The sequence below is a fragment of the Megascapheus bottae genome, chromosome 10, assembly GCF_031878675.1.
Source record: "Megascapheus bottae isolate mThoBot1 chromosome 10, mThoBot2.hap1, whole genome shotgun sequence".
Taxonomy (NCBI): domain Eukaryota; kingdom Metazoa; phylum Chordata; class Mammalia; order Rodentia; family Geomyidae; genus Megascapheus; species Megascapheus bottae.
Window position 1 is genome coordinate 6,601,444 of NC_143518.1, and position 15,844 is coordinate 6,617,287.

Below are 15,844 nucleotides of genomic sequence, written 5' to 3' on the forward strand. Positions count from 1 at the left end.
TATTAATAGACCATTGTTACCCAGCAGATTTGATTCCTATAAAACAATACTTTGTTTTGAGTGTAGCCTGTGTGAGGAGGAGGAGCATTACACCAATCACCGACAGCACCAACAGGAAATGTTAGTAGCTTTTGGATGATACAGTTGGCCAGTACTTAATTTTTAAAAATTTTAGAACAATTGTAATAACCTATTGTGCATGCATAGATGTGCATATATTTTAGTTGGTAAACTGTTTTAGGATACTCATTTAATATTAAATGGATGCTATTAAACAATGAGGAATTTTGATACTTTAAAGTATTTTATTAATATTTTAATTAAAAAGCCAATAGCCTTTTAATATTTTAATGTTGATTTGGGGTTTATTTAACAGAAAACTGCAATTACCTGTTACTTAGTATGCTTGAATGATGTTGGATCTAGAAGTTTGCTTTTATTCTCAGATTAATAACATTAATTTACATGCTGTCAAGTACAGATCATTTGCCAGTAAATGAAATGAGAGCTGAAGGAATTTGTCATTATGAAAGTAAATTTTTAGTCACAAATATTTCTAGTCATAAGCATTGTGATTCATACCTATAGTTCTACATACTCAGGAAGCTGAGATCTGAGAATTGAAGCCAACCCAGCAGGAATGTCCATGAGATGCTTACCTCCAGTTAATCACCAAAAAACCAGAAGTAGATCTGTGGCTCAGGTGGCTTCCTTGTTGAAAAAGCTAAGTAAGAGCATGAGGTACTGAGTTCAAGTCCCAGTACTAGCACAACATTTTTCTGGTCATGTGACTTGATTTTCAAAGCTGCATACTTTGCATTATACCCTATGATAATGATGTTAGTATTGGTGGCATCATGTTTAAGTCAGTGCTTTTATTCTTACACAGGTAACTTTAAACTCTGCCCATATTGAGTTATAAGAAGTTAAGTAATAGTCTGCATTAATGATACATAGTCTAGTTTTACCTTGCAATGTGGAAAATTGCAGTAATCACTTGTTGTTTGTTCCTAGTAATGTGTGAAGTTTATGGAGCTCTTATAGGCAGTATGCTAAGATTTTAACACTTTCTCAATCTTTTAAAAGTCTTGTTTGTTGCGAATAGAAAATGCATGTGAATAAACTATGCACATGCATGAGTTATCGAGTGAATTCCTTGTAATTACCACCTGTATAAAGAAATACAGCATTGGTGCTCTCTTAGAAATTCTCTGTACACCTCTTACTAGTTCCCCACAAAATAGCCACTTGCCTGGAATAATGGTGATCAGTTCTTTGGGTCTTGGTATTGATTTTTTTTTTTTTTTTTGGCCAGTCCTGGGCTTAAGCTCAGGGCCTGAGCACTGTCCTTGGATTTTTCTCAAGGCTAGAACTCTACCACTTGAGCCTCAGCACCACTTCCAGCTTTTTCCAAGTATGTGGTACCAAGGAATTGAACCCAGGTCTTCATGCATGCTAGGTAAGCACTCTACCACTAGGCTAAACTCCCGGCCCCCGTTTTTTTTGTTTTTTTTTTTTTGCCAGTCCTGAGCTTGAGCTCAGGGCCTGAGCACTGTCTTTGGACTTTCTCAAGGCTAGAGCTCTACCACTTGAGCCTCAGCACCACTTCTGTTTTTTTTTCTATGTATGTGGTACCGAGGAATCGAACCCGGGTCTTCGTGCATGCAAGGCAAGCACTCAACCACTAGGCCAAACTCCCGGCCCCGATATTTTTTTTTCCATATATCTTTTATTGTAATTAATAGAAGGGTTCCATTATATTTGCCAGATAGAAGGTACATTAATTCACATACATTGATACCCTTTCTCATGTTTTGGTCCCCATTTCCCTCCCCCCACCCCTCATCTTGTTTTCTCCCCTTCCCTATCCAATTTCAAATAACCAAATACAAATATATCCAATATATCAGATAACAAAGTAAGATACTGTAACAATATGAGATAATCAAGGGATAGCCAAAGAGATGAGAGATAACATAGTACATTAAGGACAACACTCATTATATGGCTTTTGTTTCTATATCCTAGAGGTCCTTTCATTTAGCATCATACTATATGGCCTTATGTATCTAGGTTTTGCTCTATTGCAAATCTCTGCTAGGAGACACCAAGGTTTCTACTGATTATGACAAATGAGGGAAACCATTGAGCCTATGTTCCTTTGAGTCTGGCTTACTTCACTTAATATGATTTTTTCTAAGTCTTTCTGTTTCCTAACAAATGAGGCGATGTCATTCTTTCTGACAGCAGCGTAGAATTCCATTGTGTATAAATACCACATCTTGTTGATCTACTCCTCAACTGAGGGACATCTGGGTTGGTTCCATATCTTTGCTATGGTAAATAGTGCTGCAGTGAACATCATTGTGCTAGTGGATTTAGTCTGTCCTTAGTCTGTCCTTGTTTCTGGACAGTTGGGTAAATGCCAAGTAGTGGAATTGCTGGGTCATAGGGAAACTCTATGTTTAGTCTTTTGAGGAACTGCCATACTGCTTTCCATAATGGTTGAACAAGTTTGCACTCCCACCAGCAGTGTAGTAGTGATCCCTCCTGGCCACATCCCCTCCAACATCTGTTGTTACTAGTTTTCTTGATCCTGGCCATTCTAACTGGAGTGAGGTGGAATCTCAGAGTTGTTTTGATTTGCATTTTTTTTATGACCAGAGATGTTGAGCATTTATTCATGTGTCTATAGCCGGCTCTGATGTTGACTTTAAAATTATTTTGTTTCGTTTCTGTGCTTCTGAAAATTATTACTGTTTTTTTTTTTTTTCCAGTCCTGGGCTTGAGCTCAGGCCCTGCACACTGTCCTTGGACTTTCTCAAGGCTAGAACTCTACCACTTGAGCCTCAGCACCACTTCCAGCTTTTTTCTATGTATGTGGTACCAAGGAATCGAACCCAGGTCGTGCATGCTAGGCAGGCACTCTACCACTAGGCCAAACTCCTGGCCCCAACTATTACCATTTTTACTTGTGCTTTGAGTGCAGTGGCTCACACCTGTAATCCTAGCTCCTTGAGGCCTAAGTCTAGAGGATAATTTGCAGGATACCATCTCAGTGATGTTGGGCATAGTGATGTGTTCCTGTAACTACCCAACTATCCAGGAATCATAAATAGGAGAATCAAAGTCTAAGCCAGGTCAGGCGTAAACATGAGACCCTGTTCAAGAAATAAGAGTAAAAAAGGTTTAAGTGTGTGGCTTAACTGGTGGAGTGCTTCCCTAACAGGTAGGATCCCTGTGTTTGACCTCCTATACTATGAAAGACCCCTCCAAGCCTTTAGATAATAGGAGGGTATATACATTTATTTATGTTTTTGCCCAGGCTGGTCTCGATTTTAGAGCACCAAGGCAGGTCATTTTATTGCTATTTACTTTCCATTGTATGACTCCAATATAGCTTCTTATTTGGCAGTTATGTGTGTTTAGATTGTTTCCTGTTTCCAATTTTAAATAATGCTGATGTGAATATTTTACACAATATCTTGCTTCATAGAAGCATTGTATACATCTAAGTATATGTCTACCAGTAGAATTGATGGATTAAAAGCATACGCATCTTATTTGTTATGGCTTTTGGTTTATTTTGATTATCTAAAGGTTTGAACTTAGAGCCCCAGGCAGGCAAGCTACCAGTTCATCTAAGTCTTTGTTATTATGGGCAGCAAAGTTACCCTGTAGCCCAGATGAAATTTGAGCCTGAGATCCTACTGTACCAGCCTTCTAAGTGCTAGGAATAGAGATAAAGTTTTTGGCCAGTCCTGGGGCTTGAACTTAGGGCCTGGGCACTGATCTTGAGCTTTCTCAAGGTTAGCGCTCTACCACTTGAGCCACAGCACCACTTCTACTTTTTCTGTGTATGCGGTACCAAGAAATTGAACCCAGGGCTTTGTGCATGCTAGGCAAGCACTCTACAACTAGGCCAAACTCCCAGCCCAAATGCAGTTTTTAAACTTGAAAATAATGTCCCTTCTCCTCTGTAATTTACCAATTAATATCACCAGGAATACATGAGTTTTTAGGTTCTGTATAATGATCATACTTTCTTACTTTGTTTTTTCAAACTATGTGTCGTCAGTAATATTTTTCTGATTTGACAGATGTGGAAATTTTGGGTCATAGGAGTTAAATCTCAAAGTGAATAAGTAGCAGAGTGAGGATTTGAACTTAGATCTGATGAGAACTGGCAGTTCTCACTCACTATTTGAAGGCATCATTTAGAAAACAGATTGCCTATAAAAGCTCAATAATCATCTTTGATTCTGTGTCAAACTTTCAATGTTAATGACATTGGAGGCATAGATTATAAGGGAAAGTACTTAAAATTATTGGAGAAAACAAAAGGAATATTAAGAAACATTACAATGTGTTGTATAGCCTAGAAAGGATATTTCATTTGAGCGGTTTATGAACCAGCCATCTTCAAAATGTACTATAAGCAGAAAAAATAGTAAGCCAAAATAAAAAGTATCTAAAACCATTATTTTAGGAAAGAAAACACCTAAAATTCTATCAAATTAAGTGTGGTAACTAAAATTCTCAGTATTTTATAACAAAATATAGCAATTTCAGGGAGGTAAAAATAGTTTCAAGGAAAATTAATAGTAGGGACATGATCTGTGGGAAAATACAGAGAACTTCAATTTTGTAAGTCTGACCAGTGTTTTTCCTTAATCATGTCATATATTACCATTTTTGTTAGCAAATACTGATGGCAAATCTAAAGAAAGGCCTATGGATAATTTTATTTTTCAAGTTTTCTTGAAAAGCATGAGTGTACATATAATTGGGCCCAGAAGTTGAGAGGGTTGTGAAAGAGAGGGAATATAAAGGATGAAAACTCTTGTATGATGTGGAATATTGGTTAAAAAGAAATGCTAGCTTGAGCAGCTAATGAGCATTTTTAATAAGGAAAAGTAAATCTTAAGGAACATAAAAACAGAATGGTTGGCTGGCCTAGTTTACCTATCTCGTCTATCACAATAAACTCCATGATAGCCTTCAGAATTAAGTAATAAATAAAACTTCATATTTAAAACATTTTATGTGTCTTTTATGTATGCTGTGCTGTGTGTGTGTGTGTGTGTGTGTGTGTGTGTGTGTGTGTTATGTAGAATATGGGACAGTTTGTGTGTGTGTGTGTGTGTGTCTATAAGTTAACAGCTGTGGGACTTGAATTCAGGTCCTGGCACTATTCCTGAGCTTCTTTGTGCTCAAGGCTAATGCTTTACCACTTGTGCTATGGGGTGCAACTTCCAGGTTTGTTTGTTTGCTTGGCTTTTTTTTTTTTTTGGCCAGTCCTGGGGCATGGACTCAAGGCCTGAGCGTGGTCCTTGGGCTTTCTCAAGGCTAAAGAGTCCTACTACTTGAGCCACAGCACCGCTTTGTATGTGGTACCGAAGAATCAAACCCGGGTCTATATGCATGCTAGGCAAATAGTCTAACACTAGGCCAAATTCCTGGCCCAATGACTTCCAGTTTTTGAGTGGTTTATTGGCAATAAGAGTCTCAAGGGGACTTTTCTGCTTCAAACTTCTATTCTCATATCTCAGCCTCCTGAGATGCTAGGATTATAGGCATGAGTAACTGGTGCATGTCAGGACAGATGTTTAATAGATATTATCCCTGAGATATTTTAAAGAAGCACAGAGTTAAAAACAAAAATCCTGTGGTAGCTGGATGTTGGTGGCTCATCCTATAGTTGTAGCTCCTCATGAGGCTAAGATCCAGAGGATGTCAATTAGAAGTCAACCTGGGAAGAGAAGTCACCAAATTCCATATGCAAAATACCCAAGCAAAAAGCTAAGATTGAGTCATGGCTAAAGTAGCAGAGAATAAGCTGAGTAAACACCAGACCCTAGGTTTGAAAAGTAAAATAAAGCTTCTGAATTCCATCCAGTGTAGAATTTTTAACATCCCTATGCCCCCTTTCCTAGTACTAGGATTCAAGACTCATTTTTTTATTCCTTTGTGGGAACCAGGTTAGAAATCCTTAGGGTCTGTAGATTTTGAAATGAAAATATGAGGGAATTGATAGACCAAGATGAATAGCAAGAACATCTGGGAAATTGGGAAGTTTGAGCAGAACAATGTCCTTAGTTGGGCAGTTTGCCCATCTTTGTCACTTTGCCCAAAGTAAATACCCCAAAAAAGTTATCTTTGTAAATATTTGTTCTGCTTCATGATTGGTGGTTAAAACCTCTCAAAATGATGTTTTCTTACATGTGAAGTGGGAGATAATGCTATCCTCCTCTTAAAGATTCATAGAAATAGGATGTGTAGGAACTTTTCAGATGTCTTATACACTATAGGCTTTCAGTAATAGTAGCTGTTAATAGAATAAGCTAGTTGGATTATTGGGTCTCACATGCTAGAAATTACATGGTTTATCCTATATGTACCGTATTTTATTTGTTTAATGCTGACATGGGAGTTTGAACTCAGGGCTTCAAATTCTCTATTAGCTTTTGCTCAGTTCTGGTGCTCTACTACTTGAGTCACACCTTTTGCTGGTTAATTACAGGTAAGCATCTCTTGGATTTGTCTGTCTGGATTAGCTCCGGACTGAAATCCTTAGATTTCATCCTCCTATATGGCCAGTATTACAGGTGTGAGTCACCACCACTGACTTAACTACTTATTTCTTGAGGGCAGTATCTTGCAATACTATTTATTTAGTGCAGAGGAAGCTGGTGTTTTTCAGAACTTGGATTTGGATTGGCTTTTTATGCCTCACCTTATTTCTAGTATGAAACATCAAGTTTTTGTTCCCCCCACTAGAAGCCAGTTCTAATCTAGAGTTCAACTTCTTAACTATAATAAGAAAATAGTTTCCTATACCTGGTGCATGGCTGAGTATTTGTGTAGTTACAGGAAATGGTAAAGAAATATTTCAGGATTAGATGAAAAGTATATTTAACTGGGAAGCTAATTTGTTACAAAATTAAATACACTTTTCATCTTGCTTTTAATTTAGTGCGAATTTTTTCATTGGGCAAAATATAAAGCTTAGTTCCTTTAGGCTTATTGTGTTAGTTTTATTTATGTGTAATCTTCTGAAATGATGGACTTGTAACTTTCTTTGGACACTTACAATTGCCAGAAGTCCTTAACATTTACTTGATATGGACCACTCGAATAATTTGAAACTAGGACATGTTCTCCACCATTGCTACTACTCTGTGTATAACACATTTCTGGAGTAGTGAATAACAGCTTTATAGCACTGTCTCCTTTCTTGGATATTTCTATGTTTGTGCAGTGACAACATGAAAACTATCTAGCTACATTGTATGTTCCAGATAAATATTTGTAGACTTAGTAATTGGAATATCCAAAAAAAGAAAATGAGCTGTAACATTTTGCTCTGTCATATACTAACAACTTTAAAGATGACAAATGTAGTGTATATTGATAAGGATATCCACAGAAAACAGTCCTATACTGTGTTAGAGCTAGCTAAAGATGGGCAGATCTGAAATTGAACGTAAGCCATCACTCATGACTTATCACATGTAGTTAGTGTTTTATTGGTCTGCTAATATAATCCAAGAAAGAAAATGAGATGCATATAAGACTTAACAGTATCAAACTAGAATCAGAAATCCAGTGAGAAATATATGCCATGAATTTGGCCAGAAGTCATTGGGTATCTTATTAGAAACCGGCTGGGTTTTGTTAGTTTGTTTTTTATTTTTTGTTTTTGTTTTTAAGGTATTGTGTGTTTAGCAACTTGGGCTGGAGTCATGGTTAGAGAAAGAGTGATCAAGTTGAAGTAGAGATGCTCTTTCCTCAGCTCCCTGAAGAGAAATAATGACCATATAAACCAGAGTTCCTTTTCAGTTTTGTGTATTCAACATACAGAATAAAATGTTTAATTTTCTCTGTCAGTCTTTTCTATAGCTTCACTCACAGGCTCCTTATTTATTAATGGGCTCTTTCCTAAGTTCAGTCATGAACTTTTAAACTGCTTGATAGAGTCTTTGTCTCCTGTTGCTTAAAAATCAGCATATACCTTTCTAGATTACCAGAAATTACTCCTTGTCTGCGTGCCTGCGTGCGTGCGTGCGTGTGTGTACGTACGTATGTGTGTGTACACTGTTCTTTCAGTTACTTATTTTCAGTTCTTTCAGTCAAACTTACTGCATGTTTTAGTCTCTTTCCTGCCTCAGTTCCTGCTTAGTAAGCTTAGAATCACAATATTACTTCTTGAAAGATCATTTTCCCCGAATTAGATTTGTTTTAACTTGTTTAATATAGCATTAGCTATAAAATGATTTGATTTTACTTCTTGTTTAAACAGTTAAAAATACAAACCTGTCACTTCTATGAAAGTGGCAGATAAATTTTTTTATTTATATATCTTTGTATCAGCTTATTTTTAAGCTCATAACTGAATATTAGGCATTATTTGACATATTTCAAGTTTTTTTTGACTATGAGGTTTTTTTTTTTTTTTGCCAGTCCTGGGCGTAAGCTCAGGGCCTGAGCACTGTCCTTGGATTTTTTTCTCTCAAGGATAGAACTCTACCACTTGAGCCTCAGCACCACTTCTGGCTTTTTCTAAGTATGTGGTACCAAGGAATCGAACCCGGGTCTTTGTGCATGCTAGGCAAGCACTCTACCACTAGGCCAAACTCCCGGCCCGACTATGAGGTTTTTATACAGAAAATATCTTTGGAGCCAGGCACAGTGGCTCACACCTGTAATCCTACCTACCCAGGAGGCTGAGATCTGAGGATCAAAGTTCAAAGTCAGCCCAGGCACAAAAGGACATGGGACTGTTATCTCCAATTAACCTCTAGAAAATGGGAAGTGGGGCTTGGCTTAAGTGCAGGGTGGTAGCCTTGAGCTGTAGAGCTTAGGGATACTGCCAAGGCCCAGAGGTAGCCTTGAATTGAAGAGCTCAGGGACACCACCCAGGCCCAGTTCAATCCTCATGACCCACAAGAAAGAAAGAACGAAAGAGAGAGAGAGAAAGAGAGGGAGGGAGGGAGGAAGCAAGGAAGAAAGGAAGTAGGGAAAAAGAAAGAATGAAAGAAAGAAAAGAAAAGAGAGAAAGAAAATAAATATCTTTGGGTGGGCAAATTGCCAGACTAACCAATTTTTTAAAATTTCTTGGAAGCTATTTTATTAACTGATTTTTACATCATATTTAAAATGTCATGTTTAAAAAACAAGTATTCAAAAGGAATCTCTATATGCCATCACTGGCACATAAATCTCAGAACATAATTAAAATTAAGCTGAGGGTTTGTATGTCATAGATACATATTAATCTATATAATGAACATCTAGAGAGTATATATCCCATCATAGATTTTTATTTCTATGTAGTTATGTTTATATCTTCAACACCATGTCCATAACCTTGGGTACCCAAATATTGAGTCATAGCTTTTGTACTGTTTGGATCTAATATCCACATATCAAGGAGTCCGTGTGCCTTTTGTTGCTTTGGTCACTCAACATGATTCACTCTAGTTTCATCTACTTCCCAGCGAATGCCTTTATTTTATCTTGTCTGGTGGCTATGTGAAATTCTATTGTATATATGTACCACATTTTTTGTATCCCTCATCTGTAGCAGGGCATCTGGGTTGTTTCCATCTATTATATATTTAAGAAATAGTGTGTTGGGATTATAGCTCAGCTTCCCAAATGGCTTGGATTACAGATTTGACTTAAAATTTGATATTATTAGTATGAGTTTACTATCAATAGTGAGACATATTTTAAGAAGTTTTAGGAAACAATATTTCCTTCCACTTTTTTGCTTTATATTTTCCTTGGGTAAAACACTTGATCCTTCATTTTCATGGTGAAAAATATATGGCAGCCTACTTAGGAGAGGAAGATCAGTTTATGTAGTGCCTGTGCATGCTGAAAGTCCAAATACTATGATGTAGCCTCTGATGAAAGCTTCCCTTATCTGTGATTCTTTTTTTTTTTTTTTTTTTTTGCCAGTCCTGGGGTTGGGCTCAGGGCCTGGGCACTCTCCTTGGGCTTTCTCAAGGCTAGAGCTCTATCACTTGAGCCACAGCACCAATTCTGGCTTTTTTTCTTCGGTGTATGTGGTACCAAGGAATCGAACCTGGGTCTTAATGCATGTTAGGCAAGCATTCTACCAGTAGGCTGAACTCCTGGTCCTACCTGTGATTCTTTAGAATTGGATTGTAGTCCTGGATGCTGTATAGGAGGGAGCAACTCATCACTCAACAGGAAGCTACACAGAGATTCCCATCAGGTTCAGACTTTTACAATAGCTTAGGAGAGTTCACATCACTAGACCCATATTTCTTTTCTGAGGACATTTTCCCCAGGGACCATGAACCTCACCCTAAATCTTGCGTTTCAAGCTTCCACACTTCTAGTACCACCACCACCACAGATACAAACTTCCAATATATGAACTTTTGTGGCTTTGTGGGAATAAATTATACCCAAATCATAGCACACGATTCCAAATGTGTTGAAATATATTAGTTACGTTTGGTTTTATGAGATGATTTTAAGTTTGAAATTATTAAGCACAACTCATTTCTTTTTATAAGGAACCTTTTGAGGATGGTTTTGCAAACGGGGAAGAAAGTACTCCTACCAGAGATGCTGTGGTCACATATACTCCAGAAAGTAAAGGAGTCGTGAAGTTTGGCTGGATCAAGGGTGTATTAGTAAGTATATGTAATATAGATATGTAGATTTTATTTAAAAACTGGAAGTATTTCTTATGATTATAAAACCTACCTAATAGTCTCAAAAGAAATATTTTTCTTTAACTTTTACCTTAGTACTATGGAAGATCTCTTGTACCTCATTCTTTTGAGATACTAAATTCAGTAGGCAATTTATATCCATATATATGTATATGCATTTATATGTATATATATGTCTAAGGCATGGAAATATTACCCAATCTAATGACTTTTTTTTTAGTATGAACAGCTCACATTCTGTATTGAGAAATAAGTGTTTTAATATTAGCTCAACAATTATTATGTTTGATTACTCTTCTTTAGCTGTAACTTTTTTTTTAGCTGCTCTTTTTTTTCTTCCTAGGTACGTTGCATGTTAAACATTTGGGGTGTGATGCTGTTCATTAGATTGTCATGGATTGTGGGTCAAGCTGGAATAGGTAAGTTATATATTGTCTCAGAGTATAGTAAGCATAATAATGGTACTCTTGTCAAACTTTCACCCTCATTAAATTTAGGCAGAGTGATCCTTAGCTGTTTCCCTTGGTTCTGAGATTGTTACATTAATACTGCTTTTAGACCTGTTTTTTTATTTTTTAAAAAGTGAAAGTCAAATCTAGGTAATTTGTAAATTATAAATTTAATGTATCCAGACCAACTCACTCTAGATAATGACAGTTTTAAGTAATCTCTACATTTTTGCTTTTTCTCTAAAGGTCTGTCAGTTATCGTAATAGCAATGGCTACTGTTGTGACAACTATCACGGGACTGTCTACTTCAGCAATAGCAACTAATGGATTTGTAAGAGGAGGTAAATTCAGTCTTTTACTTCATTATGTTACTACTACTAAATAGAAATTTAAATTTTACTTGTATTTATTTTTGTCTTCATAGAAGACACATCACCCACATGTATATGTATGTGGAAGTTTGTGCTGAGCATTTCTGTTAATTTGAATGTGAGGGGTTTTTTTGTTATTGTTTGTTTGTTTTTTTGCCAGTCCTGAGGCTTGAACTCAGGGCCTGGGCACTGTCCTTGGACACTTTTTGCTTATAGCTAGAGCTCTGCCACTTGAACACCAGACCACTTCTGCCTTTTTCTGTGTAAGGGTACTGAGGAATCAAACCCAGGGCTTCGTGCATGCTAGGTGACCACTATACCACTAGGCTCCTGGTCCCACTGAATGTGAAATTTTATTTTGACTGATATCATACAGTACTTCAGAATACCTAAAGTGTGGAATAAGTAGCAAAAATGGAGTTTCTCCCTAGTTTCTTATATACTAATCCTTACCTTGTTGCTTTCTTCTAAGCTTTTACCATTGGATCAGTAACATTCACCCCAGCATAAGCTCAACATTGTGTTAATATAATTTCATTTACCCCCTTGTTCTGATTTTTTAAATTGTTCTGCGAAGATACCTGACAAAAACAAAGGAGGAAGGTTTTATTTGGGGACATTTTTTTCAAAGGGTTCTGTCCATAGTTTTGGGGCTCAATGTGCTCAGAGAAAGGTGGCAGAACATTTAGGGGAAGAGACTGTTCACCTCATGGTGAAGAAGAAGTTGAGAAGGGAAGAAGGGGCTAAGGATAAGATACAAAAGCATGTTTATTTCCCCTTCAATAAGGCTGCATCTAAAGTTTTTAGAACTACCCAATATAGTGCCACTAGTTGAGGATCAAGTGTTTAATGCATAAACAGGTGGGGAGTAAAACACATTTCATGTTCATAGAGTAGCATTCTGCCCTTACCTTCCAGAGGTTCATGGCCAATTTCATAATGCAAAATTCATTTAGTGTATCTTCAAGAATCCCCCAAATGTTAACCGTCTAATATTGTTTGAAAGCCTAAGGTCAAAATCTCCTTGAAGCTGGGCATGGTGGCTCATGCCTGTAATCCTCACTACCCAGGAAGCTGAGATCTGAGGGTCACAGTTCAAAGCCAGCCCAGGCGCTTAACTCTGTGAGACTCTTATCTCTAGTAAAGCACTAGAAAAGTGGAAGTGGGGCTGTGGCCCAAGGGGTAGGACAGTAGCCTTGATCTGAAGAGCTCAGGGTCAACACCCAGGCCCAGAGATCAAGCCTCACAACCACCACCACCAACAACAACAAAAATCTTGAGATTCTCCTTTGAGACTCAAGTAACTCTTAGCTATGAGCCCTCATATAAGAGAATAAGTTACATTCCTCTAACATACAGTGCAATGACAAGAATAACATTCTCATTCTATAAAGGAAGAACAAGAAAATAGCAAGGAAGGAACTGATCAAAACCAATACCAAAATACAACAGAGCAAATGTGAAATTCTGTAGCTCCATGTCCAGCATCTGGACCATGTACTGTTGTTATATGAGCTCCAAAAGGCTTGAGCATCCCTGCCCCTAGGGCCTGGTCAACTGTGGCCCACATGGCCTTTCTTGGGCTGGCTATACACATTGCCTAAGTTTTCCTGGGCAGATATTCCACATTCCTGGTATCTCCAACATCCTGGAATCTCAAGAGCTGTTTGTAGTGGTCCCAACCCTACTATACATTGCTTACTCCACAGGCCTCCCATTGAAATCCAGGTAGAAGTCTTCCTTACTCTGTAACTTTATGTGAATCCCTTTAAACCACTGTCCTGTGGGGGTTCCTAATGTTTGCTGCCAGACCTACTGGGATTGTGGCCCCATACCTATATGGCACTGTGTGCATGCTAGGTACCTGGATCTCTCTTAAAGCCCAATAAGTCAAAAGCTTTACACCCTGATGCTAAGATGGGTAGGTCTGGCCAATTCCTAAGATGCCCTCAATGTACCTTTCCTATTGCCCCATAGATAGTAAATGGTTTCTTTGCAATGTTTGGAATATCTTTAATCACATAGTCCTACAATTCTGGTACAATAGTAAATATATTCCTTTTGTAGCCAAAGCACATAATTTTCAAGTACTCTCACTATTACATTGGTTTTGAGTCTCACACTGAGCTTTGTTAAAAACAGCCATCAGTAGCTACAATTTATTCACATATATTAATGATAAATGGTGAGTTGTGACATTTGTACAGGAATCCATAGTTGTTTAATTCAGCTTTATTCAAAGTCTGAGAAAACAGACAGAATGTCATATTTTTTGAGTTTTGCCAGAATGTAACATGAGTAGCTTCTAGTTTAATTCCCAGCAAAGTCCTTATTTCATTCTGAAACCTCATCAACATAATCTGTGAGCACTGCTTCATTTCAGTTGGCATTCTTGTTTTCTGAATTCCCATTAGATGTGCACTTTAATCTTGGCTATGGCATTTGTAGGCTTTTTGAGCCCATTCTTCCTAAGATTTCCGAATTTCTGCATTCAAAGGCATAATAACCACATTATTGGGTAGTAACAATCATGAACTTGCTTTTCTGGTACAAGTTTTCCACATTACTTTGCTCATCACTGTGACCAAAATCTGACAAAAACAACCTAAGGTTGGCAAATGTGATTTTGGTTTGATTTCAGAGTGTTCAGTTTGTGGTTGCTTGGCTCATGTACTTGGACAGAACATCGTGGTAGTGGGAGTATGTGAAACAGGAGGTTGTTCACCTCTTGGTAGACAGGAAGAAGAGAGAAAGAGAGAGGGATTAGAGACCAGGTATAACCGTTGAGGATATTCTCTTAGCTACTTCCTTCAACTAGGTCCCATCTCCAGAAGTTCGCAAAAATCTCTGAAAATAGCACCATCTAGTGTTCAATAAATGATCCTGCTAGGACCATTTCATATTCAAAGCATAGCAGGCAGGTACCATTCCCATACTAAAGAACATACTAAAGAATCTCAGTGTACAGATATGAGTTATATATGTCATTTTAAACCAGAATACTACATGGCCTGAGAAGATCTCCTACAGTCTTACTACTGAGTACGAATTTGGATTGTTTTGTAATGGCCGCCTAGAATTAATCTAGCAGAGCTATCACTATTCAAAGGGTGACAAAGGGGAAATGGAGGGATACTATGGGAATAGTCAGGGAAGCTACCCATCTAACATTTTTTTTGGGGGGGGGGGCAGTCCTGGGGCTTGAACTTAGGGCCTGGGAACTGTCCTAGGGCTTTCTCAAGGCTACTGCTCTACCACTTGAACCACAACATCACTTCCAGCTTTTTCTGTGTATGTGGTACCCAGGAATCAATCCAGTGCTTTATGCATACTAGGCAAGCACTCTATCAGTATGCTATGCTCCCAGTCCCATCTAACTTTTTGTAGACAAACATTGTTAAGAAAATAATTTATATGAAATGTTTTAAGGCTGGGGAACACTGTTTACTCTGTTTTATGATTTTAATTTGAAGATCCCTTTCTTAAACTTGATATTTATAGTTATCTTACTCATTAATAGAACTAAACTGTAATGTTTTAATAGGTAAACAAAAGATGTTTCTAACTTTTCACATATATTTTAATAAGATAATTTATTTAAAATTTTCTAGTCTTATTTATTCATTTATTTTTTCTAATCCTGGAGCTTGAACTCAGGGCCTGAGCACTGTCCTTGGACTTCTTTCCTCAAGGCTAGAGCTCTACTACTTGAGATATAGCACAACTTCTGGCTTTTTTTTTAAAATTCTTTCTTTCTTTCTTTTTTTCTTTCTTTCTTTCTTTCTTTCTTTCTTTCTTTCTTTCTTTCTTTCTTTCTTTCTTTCTTTCTTTCTTTTTGGTGAGTCATGGGACTTGAACTCAGGGCCTGAGTACTGTCCTTGGGCTTTCTCAAGGTTAGAGCTCTACCACTTGAGCCACTGCACAACTTCCAGCTTTTTTTAAATTCTCCTATGTATGTGGTATTGAAATCAAGCCCGGGTCTTGATTTCTAGTTAAGCACTCTATCACAAGGCCAAACTCCCAGCCCCCTATTTTGTAGTATCTTTATTATTTGTATTACACATACTAGTATTAGACCTATTCCATATCTCTAGTACTGTATATACTAGGACCCTTTCTAATTATCGTTCCTTACTCATAACCATAGATTTGATTGTTCTGTTCCTGTAGTCCTTTTCTTTTGAACCAAGGCCTTGGAATAGAGATCACGGTAACCTGGAGGTCTTGATTCTCCTGCTTCAGTCCTCTGAGTGCTAGAATTATATGGGTTACCAGCAGGCCTGGCCAGTTTTACCCTTTTTTTCCCCC

The 15,844-nt window shown here is 37.6% G+C and overlaps 1 protein-coding gene across 3 annotated transcripts in view; it reads left to right on the top strand.

Annotated features, from left to right (window-relative positions):
• Slc12a2 (solute carrier family 12 member 2) overlaps positions 1–15,844 on the top strand; it is a 76,160-nt gene that overhangs the window by 9,823 nt on the left and 50,493 nt on the right. For all 3 annotated transcript variants that reach the window (XM_090340119.1, XM_090340117.1, XM_090340118.1), the window contains exons 2-4: positions 10,554–10,673; positions 11,059–11,134; positions 11,411–11,506. In XM_090340119.1, coding sequence (XP_090196245.1) covers positions 10,554–10,673; positions 11,059–11,134; positions 11,411–11,506 — 292 coding nt within the window. The remainder of the gene's footprint in view (positions 1–10,553; positions 10,674–11,058; positions 11,135–11,410; positions 11,507–15,844) is intronic.